At 36.8% G+C, this 26,713-nt stretch overlaps 1 protein-coding gene across 1 annotated transcript in view; it reads left to right on the forward strand.

Moving 5' to 3' along the window:
- The window catches only part of WWC3 (WWC family member 3), an 81,959-nt gene that overhangs the window by 41,137 nt on the left and 14,109 nt on the right, over nucleotides 1–26,713 (forward strand). The window contains exons 7-18 of the mRNA XM_089511594.1: nucleotides 1,990–2,139; nucleotides 4,387–4,410; nucleotides 5,143–5,216; nucleotides 8,886–9,128; nucleotides 9,419–9,508; nucleotides 11,613–12,190; nucleotides 18,169–18,289; nucleotides 19,978–20,052; nucleotides 21,105–21,191; nucleotides 21,569–21,761; nucleotides 25,094–25,261; nucleotides 25,806–25,957. Coding sequence (XP_089367720.1) covers nucleotides 1,990–2,139; nucleotides 4,387–4,410; nucleotides 5,143–5,216; nucleotides 8,886–9,128; nucleotides 9,419–9,508; nucleotides 11,613–12,190; nucleotides 18,169–18,289; nucleotides 19,978–20,052; nucleotides 21,105–21,191; nucleotides 21,569–21,761; nucleotides 25,094–25,261; nucleotides 25,806–25,957 — 1,955 coding nt within the window. The remainder of the gene's footprint in view (nucleotides 1–1,989; nucleotides 2,140–4,386; nucleotides 4,411–5,142; nucleotides 5,217–8,885; nucleotides 9,129–9,418; nucleotides 9,509–11,612; nucleotides 12,191–18,168; nucleotides 18,290–19,977; nucleotides 20,053–21,104; nucleotides 21,192–21,568; nucleotides 21,762–25,093; nucleotides 25,262–25,805; nucleotides 25,958–26,713) is intronic.

Raw genomic sequence — 26,713 nt, forward strand, 5'->3', positions numbered from 1 at the left:
CTCTTTATGATGCTTTCCTGCAGTAGTCCTCCAACAAGGTTTGATCCATAGTGGCAGATTCTGAAGTGCAGACACATATTATTACAGTTGTCCATAGTCATGTGCCCCACATAAGAAGAATCTCAAAACAAGCATGTTAATCTATATCAACAAACTAGTTAGTTTGGGACTTTTGTAAAACTAATGGGACTTAGTTGCCCATTGGGGAAGTTCTCTGCTTTACAACACAGATACCTTACACAGATTACAGCCCCCCACCCCACCCCTATTCCACACCCAACCTACTTGGGACAATTTTCTGTGTCTCATGATTTTCAGGATAAGAAAATAAAAAAGAGGTCATTCCCTTCCCCCCCGCCTTTTCCCATCTACTTTGAAGGTCTTCTGAAGGTCTTCACTTGCTGTGCTGCCAAAGAATCAAGTAGTTGGTGATGTGAACAGTCTCTGCCTTGTAGCACTGTGTCCAGTCAGAACAGACAGTACATGGCAAGATGAACAAATAGTCTGACATAGTATACAGCAGCTTTCTGTGTCCTTTAAGCTCTATAAGGTTCAAATTCGTCAGGCCTAACCAAACCTGAGCACTTTATATACAGGATGAGGTATTCCAGGGAGGGAGGGAGGAAAGGAAAAACCTTGTTGCACACATTTCTCCAAACCCAATCCTCACTCTTCAGAATACCCCCCTCAGCCTTTTAGAGCAGTGATTCCCAAACATTGGTCCTCTAGGTGTTTTAGATTTCAGCTCCCAGAAGCGCTAACTAACTTGGCCAACAGTCAGGAATTCTGGAAACTGAAGTCTAAAACAACTGTAAAACCAACTGTTAGGTGTTACAAAGTTTGGATTTTAGGAAATTAAGCAGTTTCTGCCTCTTATTTATTGACACCACATTTTTCTATAAAATGTGGAAGTAGATTATCGCACTACACGCTTAAAATGCTGCTAATCCACTTTAACTGTGCTGACTGCATCCTATTGCATTTTGGATTTTGTAGTTTTGTGAGGCATAAGAGCTCTCTGGCTGAATATTCTAAATGCCCCTCCTTAAACTACAAGTCCCAGAATGTAACAGGAGGCAGCCATAGCAGTTAAAGTGGATTAGCAGTGTTTTAAGAGTGTAGTATGACAATCTCCAAAGTTTGTAGACTATTTTGAAGGTTTGCTGCTGCCTGCCACCGCTGTGTAATGCAGAATTCTGTAAATAAAAGATATCCAAAATGGCCTATGAGCTTTCACCCTGCATGGAACACTCAACTGGATGTAGTAATTGAGATAATGATACTTGGCAATAAAAACATAATTAAGTTCAGGCTGAGTATATAATATTTTTGCAACAACAGAAATTAGGAAGTTAGCTTTATGTCTTTTGTAAGTTAACCGTCACTTTTAGTTTAGCTTTGGTATGTATGTTCCTAGAGGTGGAGATCTGTGTTGATGAACCAACCAGTGAAACTGATGGAGTTTATGGGGCTCCAGGAAATATTGAAAGAGTTTGTTGGGTCTTCAACTCATCTGCTGAGGGGTTTGTAGAACATTGCTATCTACCATTCTAGCTGCCATTACTGGATGACAGTTGTCTCCCACTAAGGTCTGAGTTACGCATAGTAATGTGAGCTTTAAAGATATTTCCAGCATAGTCTTTGTGCTCCTTAGCTTTAATTTTGTCAGTCAGTATATCTTTATGTATATAGTCTTGGGAACTTTTTTTTTTTGTACCGGAGTTATTTTTTAAATCTGTCTAGACTAAATGCATTTTGTAATATTTTCCAGTTGCTGTGTGCATTACATATAAATTTATTTTTGCCTAAATAAACTCAAGCTTTCTGTGGAAACAGTGATTTCATTCTCTCTGATTATCTTGTCACAATGTAAGATGAATCTTTGGGCTATTAAGAGATTCCACTATTTAAATAAATAATTATGGGACAATAAATAGATTTTTTCATATGTTTTTTTCCCACTCACCCACCCCTCTCTCTTTTTTAAAGAGTCTGGTCAAACTGACAGATGGATTCCGAAATAGTTTCTGTATCACAGAATCTCAGCAGGATCTTCAGCGTAATTCTAGCTTGCTCAGTAACTCTAGTTTATCTCAACAACACTCTGATGCTTGTTCTCAGACTGACATCATTGGAGAGGTATGTGTATATTTTAGGACAATATGTTTGCTATTAAAAAGAGGCAGCTTTTGTTGTATTGCATGATGACACAGTTTAAATACATTCTTAAAATTCAGTTTGAAAGAGGACATAATACATAGGGATGGATAAGAGACCCTTCGATCATTTCTTCAAGCAGAATAATGGTGTTGAAAGTTTTGAATAAAGCTAATATAATTAGAGATGTTGATCATATGGTTCCATTCTAAACTGTACCATTCATGCCTGCTTTATTGTCCGGTAAAACTGTTTGACTTGATTTCCCGAAGCCATGAATTAAAAAAAGATAAAACCTGAAGTGGAACATAAGAAGTTAGGGCCCGAACAGACAGGCCAAAATAAAGTTGCTTCAGATCACTTTGGAGGTATGCTATTTAAATGGCACATGCATCTTAAGAGGCCAGAAGCTGCGCCAAAACTGTGCTCCAGTCCTTAGGACTGGAGTGTTACTTTGGTGTGGCTTCAGGCCTCTTAGGATGCATGCATGATTGAAACAGCATACCTCCAAAGTGACCCGAAGCAGCTTTATTTTGATCTATCTGTTTGGGTCCTTACTTATCCTGAGTCAGAACATTGGTTCATGAAGCCCATTATTATCATTGCTGAATAGTTGCAGATTTCTAGGGTTTTAGAGAGAATTATTTTCTACCCTACCTGGAGATTCCTGGTATTCCTTCATGATCTGTTCAGGTATTCACAAGGCCTGACCTTTTTAGAAGCTTAAAAAGTAGATGCCATCTGTATGACCAAGGTGATATAGGAGGATACAAAGAAACATGGAGAGTGGAGTGAGAATGGGCAATATTGGAATCACAACTTCATCATTTTCCCCTCCTTCTGTATGTCTTAAAAACATCTTTGCCTGAAGAAAAAAATTTGGTTTCAAAAGCTACCACCAAGTTTTTTGTACATTTTAATAAAGGTGTTACCATAATATGGACTTTGGAATTTATTTTAAGATCAACGCAGCTACCTCTGTGTTTCCAGTTCACAAAATGTTTGTTCAGTGTACTACCCAAAAATGTATTTTGTCTTGACCTTCATTTATGACAGAGAAACCGGCCTAGAAGGATGACTTTTGGAATGGAATAGAATGGAAACATATGATCTATGAAAAAATTCCCCCCTTCTAATATTTTTAAGGGAGTGTCTTAATTTAGTTTCTTAGTGGGCAGGTTTAGAATTCAAACAACAAGTGCATAAGTTAGCTTTGAATTTTCCTTGGTGAATAAGGAGTAAATTACTGCCTCACCAGGCAGGTAATTCCCGCCCCCGCCCCCCATGTTCCTTAAATGGCTTGAAAGTGGTTATAGCAATTATACAGATAATGCATGTGCATGAGAAGAGCTACATAGTGTAGTGGTTTGAGTATTGGACTACAACTCTGGATATTCCCTGCTTGAGCAGAAAAACCCACCTTGGGCAAGTCACACTCTCTCAGCTCAAGAAGCATGGCAATGGCAAATTCTCCCTGAAGAAACTTGCTGAGAAAATCCTATGATAAGGTCATAGAGTCACCTTAAGTCAAAAATGACTTGGAGGCACAGAACAACAACATAAGAAGAGAATAAGGAAGATAACATATGTATGTAAGATGAGAATATGGTGACTACTCAGTCTACTGTCATGGAAATATTGTGACCTATTTTAAATTATAGTCAGCTCAGACATCAAAATATATAAAAGGTTTTTTTTACCTTAGTACATTATTCACTCCATAGCCACTGTACTCTTGGTTTTTATACTTCTGAATGAATGGACTGTTAACCGTTTCTGTCTCTCTCTCTCTCTCTCTCTCTCTCTCTCTCTCTCTCTATATATATATATATATATATATATATAAAAAGACTGTACTTAGTTATTTCCTCAGTGGAATTTTATTTCCAAGCATGTACACCCAGTATCACAGCCTAAATTTGTTAGTTTTGATGAAAAAATAGTTTAGTTTTAAATCTGGACTGACATTTTAAAACGTTTATAATCTCAGTGCATGTTCAGAATGTTTTTCATCTTAAAATTCCCAATACATCTCCTCCGTGCCCTACTCAGTTTCTGAAATTCTCTTGGTTGGGTAGTAAATTGGAATTTACTTTGGTGATGGAAATTTGCACTAGCTGAAACATTTTTCATCTAGTTTTTTTCAGTCCTCAAAATATATGTAAACTACCATTTTTCTGTATTTGTTTCATAGTATATTTTCTGTTTATCTTTTTTTCTTTGTTGCAGGAGTGGACAGCTTTCTCCAATATGGTATGCATTAAGAACAAATTGTATAACTAAACAGTGGACCTTTATTTTAAAAACAGTTTTAGTCTGCCTTAAGCAAAGACTACCACTGCCTTTTCTTATTTTTTATTTGAGAAAGACTATCCTTTTTAAACTTTTTGTTCTGGTAGAAGTTTCATTCATGGTAATGTTCAAGAGATTAATTATTTGAAGGGACTAGTCATTACTACAGAAGCGCCCTAATATATTAAACAAAAATATTTAAAGATAAATACATTATTTATATGTCTTGTTATTTATTTCATTGAAATGAGAAAGAAATGTGAATTGGCTGTAAACTTGTAATTTTTAAAAAGAAAGTATCACTAGCAGCAAATAGCTTCATATTTCAAAAGTTCATATCCCTTTCCTTCCATTTTTAGCATAAATGCAAGATCTTTGGTTAAGCATAAGCATTAGCAAAAGCTGTATATGCTAAGGATATATTTTGTTTCACAAGCAACTGTACAGCTAGTTCTGCAACCAGCACAGTTGTTTGCCCAAGTATAATTTAGTGTAACTAGTGGGGATTTTCACTCCACTTACATTAAATTGGATTTGGCCAGAGTGTCTTGAATCAACTGATTAAATGTATCAATAGTTTTGGACTACATCAAAATGTTATTTCAAACATAAATTAGATCTCTTACCACTTCCACATTGTTACTGTTTTTCTAATGTAGTCTTAATTGTTTCATTTTTCTTGGTTTACAAAAGCTTGGATTTGATGATAAAACTCGACATGCTGACAAAATAAAATTGAGTTGGCAATATGAAGAGGCCAAAAAGAGGTAGGTACACTTAGGTCTAATGTTAACTACTGATAACCAGTCTGTGTCAGAACCAGTAATTATGTGATACAAGTTTTAATCAGTATATATATGTCAAGTGTGCCTTTCATTGTAAATATGTAATAAGCCACGTTTCTCAGATCTGATGCCCTTCAGATGTGATAGAGTTCATTGGCCATCCCAAATGGGGATAAGTGTTGCAGGCTAACACATCTGGAAGGAAATAGTTTAGAGAAGACTGTTATAATCTATATCAAGCAACTTTCTTTGGTTTTTAATATATTAAAATCAGCGCCAATCATTAAGCAAGCTAACCCAAATTTACACAGTAAACATCAAGTGGCTTTACCTCCATCTAAAGAGCTTTGTGAGAGAACACTATTTGATAACCTCTAAAAGATGGAGCCAAAACTGGCTAACTGCTTGTCTGGAAAGTAAAGAACTGCGTGCTTACTAAGGGGACAGGACTTGCAAACTGAGGCTGAGATCCTGTCGCCTGGTATAATGAAGCACTTGAGGCAGGATTAAAATAGTTGAGGGTGTACTGGTAATGAGGAGTGAAGGGGTGGGAGGCAAAGCTGTCAAGAGAGAGAGGGCAACTTTTTCTGCCAAATGTGATGGCTTTCTCTACTGCCCTCACACTGCTGCTGTATGTTCTTAGAAAAAGTTCACTATGGGCTGGAGCAGATGACCCAGAAGGAATGATTTCCAGCTATGATTGCTCTGGGACCACAGCAACCACACAGCCTGCTCCTGAAGCAGGCTGTTGCCATGGTCCCAAATGGGCCACCAGCAGGAGCAGATTAAATCCTGGCGGCCTTAGGTGGCCTCAGAGTGGCTTGTGGCCACTTCGGGGGCATGCATAGTTTAAACACCATGCCCCCAAAGTGCTTGAAAGCCACTGTATTTGGCTTGTCTGCTTTGAGCCTTAGCCAGCATTATGGACCATTATGTTGGCATAAAGCACCAACAGAATTTCAACTTCAAAAATAAAATATTAGTTATCAATTGTGTGCCATTGTCATTCACCCCTTCTGCCTGACGTATTGGATTCATCAGGTGATAGCCGAGAGGGCAATTGAGTCCTGATCTCAATTACTATTGATAATTTCAAACTCATTGAATGGAGTGGTAGGTTGCCAGAGGGGGGAAATGGGATAAATCATTTGCTAGTCCCATCTAGAATAGACCCATTGAATTATTAAGAGTTTCATAACTGTGGACATAACATTTGATTTAGTGGCTCTTAGGCTCATGTTACTGTGGTTCTTAAACCATAAAAAGTGCTGTGCTTTTTTCTTGTGTTATGACAAAGTAGAATATGATAAGACCCAGGGAATGGTCTGAGATTACCTTTTGCTGGAATGGGTATGGATTTGATCAGTAATCTGGAAGAGGAAGTTCATAAAAAGATGGAATATAAGTATAAAGGCTCAAGAAAATTTATCGTAGGCATGCTTTCAAAATTATCACTAGAATTCATATATTTTGTAAGCTAGACCATTCCTTAATGTACTACTATTATCTGTGATTTATAAATGTATTGTTTTCATTCTGAAGTAGTTTCCCTTAAATATGGTTTCATTATGTGCTCTTGCTCTGAAAACCTGTTAATTGTGCATTAAATATATAGTACAGTAATAGTAAAATTTGAAAAACTTAAAAGTGAAAAACACATTTGCTTCTTCCATTTATCTCTGTGGTTGCATTCTTCATTTGTCATGCATTCCTTCCCTTTAGCATGCTGGCATTTCTGTAGGGCTTTTGTCTCCACAAAATATTTCTGTGTTCAGCTTCACTTTGCTCATGAAATATCTAGTGCAGTTGATCAGTGTGGGTGTAGGAATGTGCTGTGTTTGGTTTAAATCTACAGTTGACAAAATTAAAGTAGTGTAGCACATTAAAAGATTTGAGCAATAATTCTTGTTTAGCCAGTGTAGCAAGACAGCAAAGTAAATATGTAACCATTGGAGCTTAGTAGATTCTTAATAAAATGTAAACTTGACTGTGCCTGCTTTAGGGAACTTGTTATGAATTCATGCATTATTGATTTATTGTACTTGACTGTAAACAACTCAAAGGAATCTGAAATATCAGGAGACTCTTTCTCAAAATGATAGGGATCAATTTTATTATCTGTATTACATTGTAAGCTATTCTATCAGTGTGTGTCTTCTGTATTGTGCTTACCTGGGAGATAAGTGCTAAACAAATAAATGAGTACTTATTACTACCACAGCTATTGCTTTTAAGAAAGCTCTACTGTGTTTAACTGAGATGACCTTCTTGAAACCAGACATCACTTTTGTTCATTCTCAAGTTGGATGAAAATCTAAATGTGGTTCACTTTCCATTTTGGGATGTAGCTGGAAATTTAAGTCAAATCTTTGGATCATGAGAGTTCTCTCTCCTGCATCATGTTAGCACAAGTTCATAGATAATATTCACACATTTTTGAATGGAACTCATGAGGATTGTTTTCTTAAATGGCAGATTCAAATTCATTACTGAACTTCTGTTTGTTTGCTTTCCCTGTTCAACATGTAGAAAATAAACTATCTGTAACATTTTTAGAAAATCAAGAAGTATTTTCATAAACATGGCAATATTAAAAGATAAAAGGGCCTGTTACAGATGCAACATTTGTTTTTGTAGCTCTTATAGGTAGGCCAGTTAGGAATGAAACCAACAAACGATCGCAATTGCTGTCTTTTCTGATTGGGACCAGTCATTATGTACAGTATAAGACTTTTTGTACATTACTTAGGTGTGTACTCTGGGAGTGCTTTTGGATCAAATCCTTGTTATTGAGAATCACGTTTTGGTACATCCGAAGTAGTAAAACACAGAAGGAGGGAGAGAGGAAGCATTTATATCTAATCTATCTGAGACCATATCATAGTAATGGCAATCTGCCTGCCATAATTTGTTTCATACAGTTGGTTTTATTCTAACTTTGTTACAGTAACATGTTCTACATAAGACTGTATTTAAATATTGCTGAAAAACTTTAGGTTTCAGGAATATTCATTTATTGAGATGGAATAGCTGCAGATTACATACATTGGCTGCACTCCAGTGTATCTTTAGTAAATGGCTTATTATGATTTTTTTTTGTTCTACTCATGATATACATAGATATAATTTTCTGTTTATTCACCATTTCTGTTAAATGAAATCTGCTAGTATGAGTAGCAGAGACTCTTTTGTACTCCCATTTAATGAAACAGCCTCTTCAGAAGTTTCTTTTGGGACATTTATTCTTATATGCCTTTTGCTGTACAGTTAAAAATTGTTTTTGTTCACTAAAGCATTTAATTGTATTCTTGATTTTATGTTTTGTCCTATGATTTTATGGCATTGTTTGTCATTTTGTAGATGTTTATAGCTTTATATTATTGTATATTTTTCTATATTGTATATATTATGTTTTGCAATCCTTTTCTATGACATTGGAAAAGCTAAGTATATTGAACTGCATTTTGCAGGTTCTTTCTGGTTTTTCCAGCTGTTTATAATAGATAATAGTGCATGAATTTTTTTATCTAGCTTATTACAAATACATTTCAAGTACTGTCACTACTAAATATTTACATCTTAGTAGAAATTTTCATTTCATTTTTCCTCTTTATTTCATTAATTCATTCTTTGTGATTCTTTCTAATTAAGGGTTTTCAGTATTCAGCAGCAGTTGGCTCTTCAGGAGCATGAATCTTGGCCAGGAATGGTGGAGGCGGACAGGGACCATCTTCAGCTCATCAAAGAGAAGGAAGCCCTCTTACAGGAACTGCAGTTGATAAGTCAACAGCAGAGACCGCCAGAAGACATTGAACGTTTAGAAGAAGAAAAACGACGCTTGGAGAATGAGATCCAGCAAGCCCGGGCCACTTCTTCTCATGGTGCTGCTGAAAGGTTTGAGAACTTTATTGATTGTACTGTTAAATGCTACAGGATTGGGATGATAAACTGTAAACTGAGGTAAACAGAGGTGATACGGTGAGATAAACTATGAAGCGTAGAAATCTTACCTTTTAAAATAATCTTTCATGTCCTTTAGAATTGTGTGTCCCTCTTCTGGTCATGCTGGCAAGTTCTCCTGGTAGGAAGAGCCCATATCACTACAAAGAGATTTACTCTAGCCTGCTGATTATTTCATATAGTGCTTGTTTCTGTAAAGCAAGAATATGATTTTATTCTTACAGATTACTGTTACAAGAGAAAAAGAATTGTTTATTCATGCAGTTGGAGGAAGCAACTCGTTTAACTTCCTATTTATACTCCCAGTTGAAAAGGTTAGTACTTGAGAAAACCTATACTGTGTACTTATGGCCAGTCTTCATTAGAACAATCCTACGGGAGAAGGAATGAGTGAAACAGTGAATAAACCATATTTCTTAAGTCTGACAAGGCAGGCATTCTTAAGTCTGACAAGGCAGGGAATGGGGAAGTTGTGTGTTATTGTTTTCTCTGAAAGTCCTGTCTCACACAGAAACCTAAGGTGAGGAGGGAAAATGCATCTACTCTAGGCTGATACTGGTGAGGGGCTCAATCTTTGGGCTTTTTAGAGAAAGGAGAAAAACTTGAATCCAGCAGAGCTATCAGTGGTAGATCTCTTCCCCTGGAGCGTGTGTATCAGGGGAGGTGCTAGGACAAACATGCCTATTCTCCCAGCAAACATTTCTGCTCCATCATAACCTCCTCCAGACATTGGGGTTGTCTGCATGGTCCAAAAAGCCCATGTTTCCCCAGGCTTCATGTCATCTAGTTCAGACAATACAGTCCAAAACTCCGTGGCCAGGATTGGACCCGATTTTGGTAGATTGGACATGGATCCTGTGGATCCAGCCTGATCCTGATGATATATAATCCCTGGTTTGCCACAGAGTTTCCAGGACACTCTGCAGCAAACCCTGGTTGTTTATATGGTCCTCCACGCTCCTTACATTTTGCTCTATTGCTCTAACTAAGAAGCCTCTGTCACTATGTCTGATATGGAAGGAAGGTGCCTGGCCCTGTGGGTGCAGCCACCATTTTTGAGTCAGACACAGCAACGGGATGTGTGTGTTCTCAGCTGGAGTGATGGTTTGGCAAGGTAAGGAGCATGTGCCACTCACAGGTCCTGGGTCATCATGGGGACAGGCGTGTAAAACACTTGCGTGTTCCCCATGCCGACACAGAGACCAACCTGGGTGAACCTGTGTTGTCTTGGTCTGTCTGCTCAGCCCCAGTGAATTGAAGAATCAAACTGTCCTGGTTATTCCATGCTCTTAAACTGTGTCTTCCCCCTGCCCAAATTCTATAATTCAAATGAAGCAGGACAGACATTAAAAAAAGTTGGCAGTTACAGCTGACGGCACTGCTTTGTGGCAAATCCAGTAGTTTAAGATTATAACGTCCAAAATATGCAAAATCCCAGAAGGATGCTGAGCATCAATTTAACATTGAAAGACATAAAGGTATAGAGTAGGATATGCTTCTGACCAATTTCCTAAACTCAGAGTTTAACTCTTTTATCTTAACTGGAAATAGTTAAAGTGAAAATCAGTATTTTGTAGTGTTTTTGATATATCCATTAATTAAATTAGAAGAAATAGTATTTGTTGTTATGAACAGTTACGACGTGCAGTGAATTGCAGGTGCTGAGTCTTAGGTTGGTGTTCACTTAGTTGGTGGGCAAAGAAACTCATCCTCTGAAGACTAATATTCTGAAGTACTGAGTTCCAAACTGAAGGTTGTATGAGACTCTTAATTCATACCAAAAATAGCCATTTGAGAGTAACAGAAAGTAGAGAAGTAGAAGATTTCACAACAGTTGAAAATAAAAGCTGTGAGAATGCACTGAATGTTTATTGGCCTGTAATACCAAATAGGTCTCAAAACTAATGTGCTCTTTATCCTACTTTTCCAATTTTGTTTTGCTCCATTTTTCATTTGAGCAAATTACTTTGCCATTACATCAAAGCTTGGAACATATGGTTTGCTCATGTCCTTCAACCCAGCATTGCAAACCATGGTTTGATCATGATTTTCAGTTATGTTTTGTAATGCAAACACGAACCATAGGTTACCATTCCAGAGGTTTGGTTGTTATAATAGCAGAAGATAGGAGTGCACGAAGGGACAAGGAAGCATGTGAGGCCATTACTGTTCCATATCTGAACCTTTTCATTTTGTGTAACACCGTTCAGCTATTGACATGTATTTAAAAAGGGCATTTACTCATCTTTCTTTCTTTTTTCTTGTCAGACATGCCATTTTGCTGCTCTCATTACAGTATTTGATAACATTTCTAAAGATAAATAATTTTTTTTACTTTGAAGACCTTTCTATTGCAGCAAAGGTTTATTTACTACTTTTTAAATCCATAATTAATATATGCATATCTTTGTATTTTAGCTTGTCTGCCAGTACTTTGACAATATCCTCTGGAAGCAGTCGAGGATCACTGGCATCCAGCCGTGGATCACTGGCATCCAGTAGGGGTTCTCTTAGCTCTGTTAGTTTCACAGACATCTATGGTCTTCCTCAATATGAAAAATCAGACAATGTGACAGAATATGGGCAGTATATGCGCTATGATCCAGTTCCAATTGATACGCATAGTAAAGATCTTCATTATCATGAATCTGTTGGACCTTCAAGTAGCAGTAAGCAAAGAAGATCTTTGGATACACCTCTGTCCTTGGCATCTCTATCATCACGATCGTCTCTGTCATCATTATCTCCTCCAAGTTCACCCCTGGACACTCCATATCTACCTGCTTCTCGGGATTCTCCTTTGGCTCAAAGGTCAGAAGGATATGAAGAAATAATGGGCACAGGTGCCTTAGAAGTTCTCCAGGCTCAGGTCTCTACTTTGGGTGAAGACAAAGCACAAGAAACAGCATCAGCTAAAGCTCTTGAATATTCTTCTACAGGCAGTGAAGGACTGCGAGAAGCAGGGATCCAGCTGACAAGTGTTCCAACCTCAGGAGGCAAGTTAAATTTACCTAAATATTTTTTCTTGTTGAATCTTGAAAACACAACAAAAATGCCTGATGTGTTTACTCTATGTGTAGATTTCAAGATGTAACTAACTCTAGAGACATCAGTAAAAGTAATTACATTTTAGAGATGGATTGTGAAGGTTATCTTAGGTGTTTACTTCTCACAGTACAGTCAGCTATCTGTATCCATGGATTCTTTATCCATGGATTCAAGCATCTATGGCTTGAAAAAAATTAACTCCAAAAAGCAAATATTTATTTTGCCATTTTCTGGAAGGGACACCATTTTTCTATGCCATTGTATATAATGGGACTTGAGCATCCACAGATTATGGATTTTGGATGCTGAGGACTCCCTGTAGTAAAAACATGGATGAGACAAAAGATTTAGCTCATTTTTAAGTGTGATTAATATGTGCTTTTTTCATTGGAGGAAAAATATCTTAATGACGGTTTTATCATTTATTCTTCCTAATACCTAATAAAAATAAAACTAGTGCCATTGAAATCAATAGTATAAGTTAATTGGAGGTAATTTCTCCCTCATTCTGAGTACTTGCAGTAAGTTTTTCATGTGATAAACTTTGGAGCCAATTTCCCCACATCTTACATCTGACATGTCAGTGTGTTGTTCTTATGTCTTGTGATGGCCAGTTTTATCTCTTAATCTCTTTTGTGCAACTGGATTATTTCTTATCATCACCATTTTTCCTTCTATACCTTACCCCTTACATTGGGCAACTATATCTGTAACTGCTGTACTGTTGTTCTTCTCATCCTGATTTTCCTGTCCGCTATAAAATCTGAAACCTATATTTTTCTAGCCTTTCCCCACTAATTACCATTCCACCCCCCATATGCCACATTTCATATACAGTGGTACCTCGGGATACGAAATACCCAGGTTACGAAATTTTCAGGATACGAAAAAAACCCATAGGAAATTATTGTTCCGGGTTAAGAAAGTTTTTTCGGGTTACGAAAAAACTTTTGGTGCTTTTCTGCGCGATTTCACACGGAATCGCGGCTTTTCCCCATTAGCGCCTATGGGAATTCGGCTTGCGAAAGCCTTTCGGGTTACGAAATTGACAGCGGAACGAATTAATTTCGTAACCCGAGGCACCACTGTACGTATGAATTGGATACAGCACTTCCATGATTATTAATGAATTCCACATCTTCAAAATCAAGAATGTGTTTATGGATACATTTGTAGTCATTATTAGATCTCACAGTTTATTTTCCCTTGGTTAAATGAAAATACCCTTAACTTTATTATATTTCTCTTTTTGGCACAATTATGTTTTCCATTTTCCTCTTCTACCCTACTTCCCGTTTAATTGCGGCTTAATTGATATCATGTATAGGTCTTTTTTAATATCATATTTCACAACTTTACCAGAACTTGGCAAACCAACCGCCCTTGATCTGTTTTCTAATTGATTATAAAACATTTTATTAAATTAAAAATATATATTTTTTACATTTGAACTTTGAAAATTAAATTAAGTGATATCCCTTCTGCATCTTTTAAAAAAAGTGATCTTGGGTCATTTAAATGAATGTAAGTAGAACATTGGTCAGAACTCTGGATGACCTGCAATGGGTTATTAAGGATTTCTGACATCCACTTGTATAACAGCTTTAGAAACAGTATCCCTCCATCCTGTTCGCCTTCTCCCATATAATCCACCCTGCACTCTTCGTTCATCTGGGAAGAATCTGCTGCAACCTAAGAGGACTAGACTTTCAGCAGTAACCCAGAGATCTTTTTCATCAGCCGCTCCTAGACACTGGAACGACCTGCCGGAGTAGATCTGACATATTACCACCTTGGAAACCTTTAAGAAGGCCATTAAGACGGATCTCTTCTGGCAGGCCTTTCCAGACTAGAACTCCCCCGCTGACCTGCCTCCCCCTCTCTCACTTTCACCCTTATCCTCCATCCTTATTTTTACCCTAACCCAGACTCCGCTTGGAATTTTTGATCTCATTGTAGTATATGTATATTAATGCTTTTAACTTTCTTTGGTTTAATCCTTTTTTAGAGTTTGATCATGTTTTTATGTTTGGGGGGAGGATTGAGGATCTTGAAATTTTAATGCATCTCTTTTTAACTGTATGTTTTTTACTGTTGTAATCCACTTGGGATTCCCTGAGATTCAGCGGAATATAAATTATTATTATTATTATTATTATTATTATTATTATTATTCTAAAATCGGCTGCCATAATGGAAAGACAGCATAGAATAAAAACCCAGGAGTGTGTGTGTGTGTGTGTGTGTGTGTGTTTGTGTATGTGTTTGTGTATTTGGATGCAAAATTATGAGCTGAAATGTGATAGGAAGCACATATTTTTCTGCTGAGCATGTCCTCAGATTCACTGTTTCTATGAATATGCATTTCACTATTTCTGAGTCATTCTTTCTGCCTCTTGTTCTGTTTCAAAGACATTGATCTAAACTTTCCACCCAGTATCACATATGTTTTCTTCAGTTGCAAAGCTTTCAGGTCATTCTGAAGTATTTGTTTCTTTTTAACAAAAATAGGAATTTGGCAATTGATTTCATTGTTTACTTAAAATATTCTTGTATTTTGTTTCTCATGTGGCACAACAGAAAAAATTGCTGTAAGTGAACCTAGAATTTCTTGTTGTGGTGGGTTTTTTCTTCCTGCTTGTAAGCCCTGTGTGTGTGTAGTTTTTTGTCTGTTTGTTCTGTTACTGCGTGCATGTTGAAAGGACAGAATGTGTGCTTCATTTGTTTCATTCAATTTTCCATATGTTTAACTGTTACAGCCCATTCTTGTTGCTGCAATGTTAACCAGTGTCGTAGTGGTCAATTCTGAAATGAAGGAGCATATCATAACTTCCATCATTGACACCTCCCAAGGATAGTCCAGATACTGTATATAGGCAACTGTGTTGGTTAAAGAGCAGGACTGTATAGTATAGTTCACAGTTTATTAGGATTTGTTGAAAAAATATGAGTGTTTTGTTCCTCCCACATTTCTTCTTCACTATACTGCTGGTGTTAACTGAATACTGTTTGCTCAGTATTTGGTGTTGACTATCTTAAGGTTATGTTGGAAGCTTCATTTGCTCTCCTAATGTGTCTGTTAAGATGTGGATGATGATTTATTAGTTTCTGGCAGCATTTTTTAAAATAAAAAAAAAATCACTGGAAGGTTTAAAAATGTCACTAAAATGTTTAAAGCTAAAAACAGCACAACTGAAAAACACTCATAGACGTCAACACCTTCTCATACTTTTCAGTGAATTCACCTCTGAGTAACCAGAATGATTCGTCTTGATACCACTTTTTCTTCTGCTAACTAGTTTGTTAGAATTTAATGACAGTTCAGATAAATCATAGTATGCAATATGGCAAAACTGGCTGTGATGTACTTAATAAGTACAGTACTTCACTCCACTACTAACATCAGTTAGTAAGGTCCTTTTATTAATTAATTTATTATGTATTTGTTGATCAATTCTCAAAAATAAGGAAATACAACATTCAATTTTTGCTTTTATTGCAAAAAATTACTTTGGGGGAAATATTCTGACTTTTTTTGTTTGCCTGCTGCATGAAGGGTTTTTTTTTTAATTCTCAAGTTATGTTCCTGGTGATATTTTGTAAAAGGCATGCTCCACTAGAACCTACTTTAATATTTGCAACAGTCACTGCTTACTTGCCTTGCAAGCATTCAGCAATATAATAAGTTGAAATGTGTGTAACATGTTTGTGTTTTGTAATGCTTCCATGTTGCATCTTGATTCCCCCCCCCCCCAAAACAATTCTTTAACATCCCCAAGATGCAGTGGCTTGTAGTATGGAGCCTATTAACCTTCCCTGCTCTGATGGATATACAGTCATGTTTTTCTTCCCTAGCTGTCATGTTACAGTATGAAAAAAAAAAGAATTTAGAGGTATAGGTTTCTTCATTTTATTAATCTCCACAATTCTGTGTATAGTTGCTTGATAGCAGAGCCTACTGAATGAAGTAGGGTTAAATAAGTATAGAGTGCATATTAATATTGTTGTTGTCATTGTTATTTTTTACTACTAAATTTATATTCCACCTTTCACCCAAAATTATGTTCAGGGAATTTAACAATAACATTAATAACAAACTTAAAAATAAAAATCAATGAAGTGAGAGTGAGGACCCAGCACAATCAGTGTAGGATTAGCACAAGACAGCTAACAAAGGGCCGAAACAGACAGCTCGGTAAAGCCGGCTTCTCGCTGGCTTGGGGGCATGGCATTTAGACACGCCACGCACCCGAGTCACCCAGAAGCCATGCCAGCAATTACACACTGGCTTGGCGAGTAATTGCTGAGCAACTTGGGGATTGTGGCATTTAGATGCCACTTGCCCTGGAGCCGGCAAAAAGCTGGCTCTAGAGACAAAGGGATGGCTTCCCCCCCCTCCTATTTGGGGTAGAAGTTGGTTGGATTGGGGCTGTGCAACTGTGGCCCTGATCCAGCCTAAATGGGGTGGCTCCAAGCCACCCCAGTCAGAGCCGTTTGATTCGGCCCTAACTCTTCTGCAGGCTTATCAAGTGGGCCTCTGCAGATGAGAAGATTGTCAAGAGGTCTCTCTGCAAGATCTTAACAGCTCAACAAGTTCATGGCACATTAGATGGACCTTTAGATAACCAAGACCTTAACGGTCCACTGCTTGGCTGGAGTTCATTTGAAGTACATCTCAGCAACCTTGAGATTGTGATGTCTTATGTGTACCATATGTTTCTGCTGTTTTTTGGATTAATGTTAAATGCTTTTATTAGAATGTATTCCAAACCAAAATAAATAGATGACTCAATTTAAATCCTTTTGATTTTAGTGGTAAATAAATTCCAACCCAATCCTGATGTATTTATTAAATATGCATGACAGTATATTGCAGGCTTTTTGCAGTATAATGATTTGTGTCCACAGAACTTCCAGCTAAATAAAGTTTATACCCTTCAGGTATCTAAAATACTAATTAATACAGGATTAGCTGGATAAAGAGAGCCAGCGTGGTGTAATGTTTGAGGTGTTGGACGATGATCTTGGAGACTCTGGAGACCAGAGTCCCCATTCAGCCATGGAAACCCACTGGGTGACCTTGAGCAAGTCACATTCTCTCTGCCTCAAAGGAAGGCAAAGGCAAATCTTCTCTGAACCAACGTTGATAAGAAAAATAGGATTGCCTTAGGGTCACTATGAGTCAGAAGTGACCTGAAGGCATACAACAACAGCAACAGGCTGGATAAAGCAACGTAATATAGTTAAAATGCTTTAGTTGAAGAACCTTGCTGTATTGAAGCACATTGACTTGCAAAAGACACATACTCATTGGTACAATCCACTGATATTTACAACAACAACTGATATGGTTTTACTGCCATATTGAAAATATCAGTGGATTGTACCAATTTAAATAGTAAGTGTATAGTCTTCTAAACATTGGCCTGTGTCTAATTGCTAGCCTCAACTAGACTAAACCCATTGAACCAAAGGGATTTACATAAATTATTAACTTAACATTCAGCTAATTGGTTCAAATGTCTCCTCTGGTTAGGTCTAGCTACTGGATTTAAGTCATATTGACTTCCAGCAATATCGTTTATTTGCTCTTTCTTCAGCTTGTAACAAATTGCACAAATAGAAGTGTGTTTGTTGGGTTGTGAAAGAAGCAAGTTGCACTCTGTAGGGAAAAATAAGAATGTAGTCAACTCTGATGAAGTCATTTGGGCTTTAAAGTGTTGTATTTGATTTGATTCAGGCTAAGCAATGTCTATTTTGTTTTTTTTCCCCCTGTGGAAGGGGCAGTATCTTAAAATTTGGATATAACCACTGTGTGCTTGAGCTTACATTTGTCTTGACTAGTTCTATGAGAGTTCACTTTTTTTGTGAATGGATGGAAAAACCTTTGGTATGACCACGTCTTTTTTATTTTCCTATGTTATAGCTGTGACCCTACGAGAAGACAGTGCTAGAAGGTCAGAGAGGAGAGCCAGGCGAGTCTCAGCATGTCTGTCCAATTATTCACTGGCTAGTGACAGTGGCGTGTTTGAAGCTTTAACCAAAAGGTCAGGTTGTATAAATGTGTTGTAAGTTGGAACTGTATTTAATATCCTTACCTTAAAAGCAGCAAAAACACTTGGTAAAGGTCTTATTTATATCTGCTGCACAATATGACTAATACATGCTTTACCAGACGGGAGTTTTATCTGGTTCTGTATTTGGTTGCTAGTTGACTACAGCACTACAGCTTCCCCTCCCCAATTCCAACCCCCTCCTCCCAATAACTTGATTAATAACAGCTGTAAGTCTTTGACTTCTCTATGCTATTTCACATTCCTCTCTAACTTTGTAATTTTATTTTTTTAATTTGAATTTTAAAAAGCAGAAAATAATGAGTGAGAATGAGAAAAATAATGAAAGAAAATATAATAATAATAATAATAATATTTATTTATTTATTTATTTATACCCCACTCTTCAACCAAAAGGCTATCAGAGTGGCTTACAAATTGTTATTTAGACATTTCCCTGCCCTCAGGCTTACAATCTAGAGAGACAAGACACAAAAGGAGAAGAGAATGGCAAGTGGGGAAGGGGAAAAGTCCAGCAGATCTTCCCTCCCTCTGATGCCTGGACACAGCAGATGGACTGGAGGGAGGGCCCTTCTTTTTCCTCTGGTTAGGTGGTGGGGAAGGTTCTTCACTCCCCCTGGGGCCTGGACTGTGGCAGATGGACTGAAGGGAGACATGTACATTCCAGCTGCCTTAGGAGCAGGCAGTGCAGTTTGTGGGGTTTCAGTGCGGCTTCAGAAAAGGCAGTTTCAAGCCATTTTTTCCTACCCATCTATTTCGCCCCTTAAATCTCTTGCAAGTGATTTTTGTGAGTGCTTTGCAGTGGAGAACAGCATGTGACACAGTGTTTTGAGCCTTGCTTTGCATACAAATCAGAGTTTAACAAATAGTTAAAAGATATAGAATCTAGAGGGAAAATAGTGTACCTTCTTGGGGGAAATGGTTGTGCAAGTATTTTACAAACTGAAGAAAATAGCTAGATTTTAGATCAGTTTTCATGCACAACGTTCTTTTACTAGGCTATAAACAACTTTTCCATGAACAGGAAAGGCTTTACTTGAGCAAGGACATGCTTGGATCCATGCCCATATCACACCTGCAAATTCAGTTATCAAAGGGAAATGTGCTACAGGATGCTATAGCTGAGATTGATGGCAATATATCATACCCACCCATTTACTAGCCTCAAAAGGCTCTACCAAGAATAGGAATAGTCTAGCTTGGTAACACAGGAAGCTGCCTTATATCAGGTTAAATATTTACTACTTTCATCTCAGTCTTGTCTACACTGGCTGGTCATAGCTCTTCATTTAGTGATAGCAGCGCTTCAGAGTGTCAGAGGCACATAGAAATTTTTCAGTGTGCATACACTGAACACATTTATGGAGAATAGCAACATGATGTAATGTTTACCTGTTTGGAGCTATGTGCTAGCATGTTTTTTTAACAAATCTGTGGATAATATTTACTGACATGCTATAGAGTTCAACAGCTTCTTGAAATTCAAATATAATTTTTAAGCAAAATTTAACATCTACTGTAAGTAGCAGTCCACCAAGAGACAACTGAAGTGGGTATTCTTCACACTGGATAGTTCATAGTATTTATTACAGTAAAACTTCCTATTACTAAGAGGTTTAATATTATTGTTGTTGTTATAACTTACTGTCCTTACCATATAGAAGTGAGGATGTGGAAGAATCACTTTACACTGATACTGTCAGCAGTGAAGAGCCAAAAATGCAAGTTGGATTCCTGTGAGTATTCTTCTCTTTCACGATTAACATTAATTGCTCGTTGCTGCTTGAGAAATTTTTAACTATTGGGAATACTGATAACTACTGGACTTAGATTAGCATGTTATGGAACAGAAATCATAATGGTGTAGAGAAATTTAAAGACTCCTGGTAGAATACTACATTAAAGTGGTTGTCTGTAAAGCCTCCACAGTGATTAATTGTAGGTATGACACATAAATAGCCTGTCACATTCAGGTAAAAGGGGCACATTCTATTAATGCATCTTTTTAAGAGGCATAATTTCGAAAGGACCTAAAAACCTTTCTATTTCAGTCTGCATTCCCCGAGTAAAGTCCTAACAGACCCTCCCTTCCTCTTTAAGAGCAAGAGGATCGGCTAACGGGGCTTTTAGTTTATTAGTTTATTTTTATCTCACTGTATGTATTTTTATATTAATGTATGTTGTTTACCTGTATTGTTTTTATCCTACTGTAAACCGCCCTGATCTTTGGAAGGTGCGGTATAAAAATAAAAATTTTATTATTTTATTATTATTTATTATAATTCATTGACCCCAGAGTTTGAGAAGGTATCAGAAAAGCATAATACCCATTCCTAAGTTTCTCCCAATAAGGTTGAGTTCTCCCTTTTCAGCCCACTTGTTTCAATGGGAAGAACAACATGTGTGTGTGTGTGTAAAGAAACGCTCAAAAAGAACCAGTAATTCTATCTATCTATCTATCTATCTATCTATCTATCTATCATGAATTACTGGTTCTTTTTTATTTTTAAGATCCACGTAGTTGTGATAGCTTGATTTCAACAATATGATAGCTTATAACTTTATTATTAGCCATTTAAAGATATTAAAAATTAGCTATAAAATAGATAGTATTCATGAAATCATCACTTTCTTCAGCCTATCCATCTTAAAAAATGCTTTTGGGGGCTCTGAAAGAATTTTTTATAAATCAGTTCAAAGATTCTGATCCAGGGTTCTAAGTGTTCCATCACTGTAGCTCCTATTCCCTGATTCAGGTTTTCAGTTAATTGAACTACTTTTCTTTCAGACATGACAGTGGAAGTGATTGTCTTCTGGTCCATGTGTTGCAGCTAAAGAATTTTTCTGGATTTCCTGTGAAAGAGGGCTGTAAAATGTAAGCTGAAATACATTCATTAGTCTCATGATTGCTTTTCATTGCTTCAGATGACAATATCAGACACATCTATCCTATTTTGCTTTGCAGTTTTTCATAGTTCATCACTTTTTGTAAAAATATTAGAAAAAGTTATATAAATAAAAAGACCTTAAATAATGGTGTGTGTGTGTGTTTAAAGCATTTACACTATGTTTCATATTTCTTGATTCAGTGTCAGCCATTTAAAGCAGTCCATAGTGGTCATTTTTGTCTTTGACATGACAGTTGTCTAATGGGTATTCTGGGAAGCAGCAATGAAAATTATAGATTTGGCCTTTTTCAAAGTGAAGTTTGCCATGATGGCTTTTTGTTTGTTTTGTTTTTCATTTTTTCAGACATGTGAGAATATACTTACCATCTCTTGATTTGGGTACCTCAACCACATACTGTTCTAGAGCTTTGGAATTCCAGACTCCCTTAATATTTAATGAAGTCTTCCAGATTCCTGTGCATTCAAGTATCTTGAAATTAAAATCTTTGCATCTTTATATCTGTTCAGTTGGCCAACACCAGCAAGAAGAATTGTTGGTAAGGGATTTTGTTTTGTAGAGTTATTATATTAGAAGTTCCTTTATATTGAAAATAAAAGAAGCGATTACCAGTTTTCTCATATGTTGAAAGGTAATTGAAATTTAATTCAACTGTCAGTATTATTTTAAAACACAGAGGGCCATGTATTGTCCATCTGTTTAAACAGAGCCCCAGGGAATATTATTTCCTGAAATACATTAAAGCAAATGTTTTGAGTATTTTCTAGCCTTTATTTAAAACTTGCACAAATAAAATACATATTTTTAGGGTCTTGTTCTGCCAAGTATATTAATACTATCTTCAGTAAAAAAAAAAAAAAAAAATCACAGTTGTTGCATACCACTCAAATAAGAAACAATTATTCCCATACCATTCCAGTGAAAGAGCCCTGGCTGGTGTATTGGCAAGAAACACATAACTTATAAAAATGAAATTACTAAGTGTCTCTGCTGAAAGATAATAGAAAGTATCGAAAACATTTTTAGAATTTTCCAATAGAGTTCAGTGTGCAAAACAAAACAAAAAATCTTATAAATTTAACTAGAAATTATCTAGATGGAAGATGATCTGCTGAACTGTTATTGTGTAACTACTAAGACCTGCAGCTATTATGTAAAGCACAAGCCTTTAACAGGACATTTAAAAATTAAAAAGCCCTGATTTGAGGGATCTGCAGATCTCTCATATCAGAATCTATGTCGTCGTTGTCGTCGTCATCATCATCATTATCATCATTTGTATACCTCACAGGTTGATTTTCTTTGAAATTCTGTGGTGTGCTCCATTGTCCAAACCATGTTTGCAAGTATGATCTCTAGTGCCTCTTTCTCTCCTGAACCCAGCTTGAACATCTGGCATTTCTTGTTCATACGTGGTAAAAGTCTTTGTTGTAGAATACTGATCATCACTTTGTTTGCATTGGAGATTAATGCAGTGAACTTGTGGTTAATGCAATTCCTGGTGTCCCCTTTCTTGGGGATTGGAATGTATAGTGAGCATTTCCAATCTGCGGAGCATTGTCTTGTTCTTCACATTTGTTGACAGATTTTAGTTATAACTAGAGTAGATCCTATCTCTGTATTTTGAAGCAGCTTTATCGGTATGCCATCTGTTCCTGGTAATTTATTACTCTCAAGTGCTTTGAGTGCAGCATCCACTTTACTTTCTAAATTTGGAAGGTCATCTTTATGTGGTTCTTTTTCAAATGAATCTGTCACCTTTTCATCTCTTATATAGTTCTTCTCTATATTCTTTCCGTTGTCTTTTTATTTCTACTTGGTCATGTAATATGTTGTGTTGCTGGTCATAGAACATCCCTACTCTTGGTTTAAAATTCCCTTATTTCTTTGAATTTGTGGAAGAAGTCTCTTGTTCCTTTTTGTTCTGTGTGTTGATTATTATAGTTGTCCCTGCATACAACTTGTTGAACAGTTGCATTCAGGGTTTCTATCACCTTTAACTTTTGCTTCTTGTCTGTCCTTAACTGCTTGCAGAGTTTCAGTTGTCATCCACTGAGGCCTCTCTTTCTCACCAAATTCTCATGAAAGAATTTCAAAAGAAAATCAGCCTATGTTTTATAGAATATACCAAACTTTTTTTATTGTATATATCATGAAAAAAATCTGGCTTGCTTTTAAAGAAATGGGTATTCCATAATATTTGATCATCCCAATGCATAACCTGTATTTGGGACAAGCGACTACTGTTAAGACAGAATATGGAAAAATAGAATGGCTTCCAGTTGGCAAGGGGGTCAGGCAAGTCTTCATTTGATCACTTTATCTGTTTAACTTGTATGCTCAAGATATATGTAAAGCAGAATTAGACTTGGAGGAAGGAAGCATGAAAATTGGAGGAAGGACACCAACATAAGATATACAGATGACACCATACAAATAGCAGAAAATAGTAAACAGTTGGAACAGTTACTAAAGAAAATCAAGGAAGAAAGTGCAAAGGCAGGTTTACATTAAAAAATACAATGACCATGGATGACTTACATTACTTTATAAAGTATATGATGAAGACATCAAAATAAAGATTTTCCATACTTTGGCTCAATTATTAATCAGAATGGAAACTGCAGTCAAGAAATCAGAAAACGACTAGGACTTGAAAAGGCAGCTATGAAAAAATTAGATAAGATCCTGAAGTGTCAAGGTGCATCATTGAATATTAAAGTTAGGATTGTCCATTCTGTCATATTTCCCATTTTTATGTATGATTGTGAAAGCAGAACAGTGAAGAAAGCTGGTAGGGGGAAAAAAACTACAGTGGTACCCCGGGATACGAATGCGCCGCCTTACGAAATTTCCGGGTTACGAAAAAAATCCATGTAATTAAATGTTTCCGGGTTACGAAGGTTATTCCGGGTTACGAAGAAAATTTTTGGTGCTTTTCGGCGCGATTTCACACGAAATCGCGGCTTTCGCTATTAGCGCCTATGGGCATTTCGGCTAGCGAAAGTTTCCGGGTTACGAAAGCGGCAGCGGAACGAATTAATTTCGTAACCCGGGGTACCACTGTAATTCGAAATGTAGTGCTGGAGAAGAGTTCTACAGATACTGTCGACTGCTAAAAAGACAAATAAATGGGGCCTAGACCAAATCAAGCTGAACTCTCCCTAGAAGCGAAGATTACTGAGATTGTCATACTTCAACTATATCTTGAGAAAACATAACTTTCTAGAAAAGACAATAGTGCTTGATAAGATAGAAGGCCGAAGGAAAAGAGAAAGACCACATTCTAGATGGATAGATTTAATCAAGGAAGCCATAGCCCTGTGTCTGCAAGAAATGAATAGTGTGGTTGATAATAGGGTGACGTGCAGGTCTCTCATTCAGGGAGTCATTATAACTTGAAATCAACTTGACATAATTTTCAGACATATTGATAGAATGCTACCATCTCCAGTTTAGGAACTGCAGTTTTACCTCTATGACCTTTAAAGTGGGGAAATATTCCAGGGGATAAAATACATGTATTAGTGGGTTTTCTCATTTGAATGAAGAATGCAATTTGAAGAAAATAGTTCTGAGGAAACACAAGTTTTCAGCAGAACATGATGCACTCCCCTTTGGGGATTTAAGTGATTCTCTTTAATTGAAAGGAGCAACTTCCAAAAAAATACTATAGAACAAAAATTCCACATAAATCTTAAAATTGTAAAAAAAAAAACAAAAACAAAAACAAAAACAAAACACCCTACCACATAAATAACTATAATATTCACACATTTTGCTTCAGCTTATTGCTAGACTAAAAGTTTTGCTTCAAATTTTGCTTTTCTAGTGTTCCTTTATTTTCATTTTTCTCCAATATCTTCACAGGGCATTGCTCAAATTAGTCTAGCTGATTATGACAGTTGTGGTGAGCTGCAGCTTCACTGGTACCCCATCCAGATCTTCACTGGTTCAGATCATGATCAGAAAAAAGAGAAACCAAAGTGTGAAGAAAGTATTTCTCAGTTTTTGGAAAACAAAAGTACAGTGAAAATGGTACAGTCATACATGCTTCTCAAACACATTTCTTGAGTATGTTAACTTGTTTGTCTTGTAGATTTTTTTTCATAGGATATATGGTATTAAAGGTGGGGGGAATCAGTGAGTATGTTGGAGGAAACTCTGTGTCTGATATATATGCACAGGTACAACTATGATAGTACCTATAGATCAATTACAATTATAAATGTTCCACCAGTCACGTTTATTCCAAAATTTCCAAATCACTTCAATATTTAATCCCCAGTTTAAATGAACCAGGCCATTCAGTTAAACTAGTGGGAAAAGTTTAAAAGAAAAAAAAATGGGTTTGAATGGAAGAAGTGTGGGGGGGTGGGGAGGGGGGGGGGTTACACATTGGTTCAGAGACATTCTCAGTCAAAATGCAAAAACACATATTCTCCTGCATCATTCTAAAAGCTTTTTAATGGTTCACATGCTTTTATCGGAACATAATTCCTATTGTTCCTTTGAAAATTTAACTTCACTTCTTTTCAAAAAACTGAGCAGCACTTGATTTGAACTTCATTTTCCATTTTAGGATGCTGTGACTGCCCTTTTAGCTAGGACCACAGCTCAGCTGGAGGCTGTGGAGAGAGAGCTGGCAGAAGAGAGAGTGAAACTTGAGTACACAGAGGAGGAAATTCTAGAGATGGAACGAAAGGAAGATCAGCTGGAAGCTGTATCAGAAAGGTAAATTTTAAAAGGGAATATACCAAAACATGTAAGTTTTAAGATGATAAATGTATTACTTTGTTAAGATACTTGCCTCATTGATTCAGATAAATACAAACAGGTGTAAAGTTTCTTGATTTCTTCCTTTCCTTTCCTTTCCTTTCCTTTCCTTTTTTTGCTGTATTTCATTACTTAAATCTGGAACAGCATGCTGAGAGAATACAAGGCCTTGTACTCCAATGTGTATTGGACATGATGCCTGAATGAATGAATGATGATACAATGATAGACAAAGGCAACCCCCACCCCACCTCCAATGGGCCAGTTCTGATGAACCACCAAATAGTTTGGCAGAGATATTAGTGTCCAACAGATCTTACCACTGTGAAGTCAAAGGCTTTCATGGCTGGATGCTGACGAAATGTCAAGAACAAATTCTTCTAGAATATGGCCCCATAGCCTGAAAAACCCACAGAAAACTATAGATTTTACCACCATCATCTATCCAGGGGATCAGCAAGTGTTGGCCAGTTTCAGACATACTGTTTTGGTATGAGCAAATGGTACATCAAAGCTTCAGGGATTTCTGAGTGAAACTGGTTATACCTTCTGTTTTGGATTACAACATGGTTTTGGGATAGAAAGCCCTTGTTACAAAACTCCACCTGTCACCTACATTAGGGGCTCTTTGGCCCCAGGTGAAGATCTTTTTTATGTTTCCATGTATTTAAAGAACTGTTTTAGTGTGTTAGCCTTCTGTACTATTTTAATTAT

Source organism: Sceloporus occidentalis, unplaced genomic scaffold, assembly GCF_023333645.1.
Source record: "Sceloporus occidentalis isolate IW3139 unplaced genomic scaffold, rSceOcc1.0.p SCAF_2, whole genome shotgun sequence".
NCBI lineage: Eukaryota > Metazoa > Chordata > Lepidosauria > Squamata > Phrynosomatidae > Sceloporus > Sceloporus occidentalis.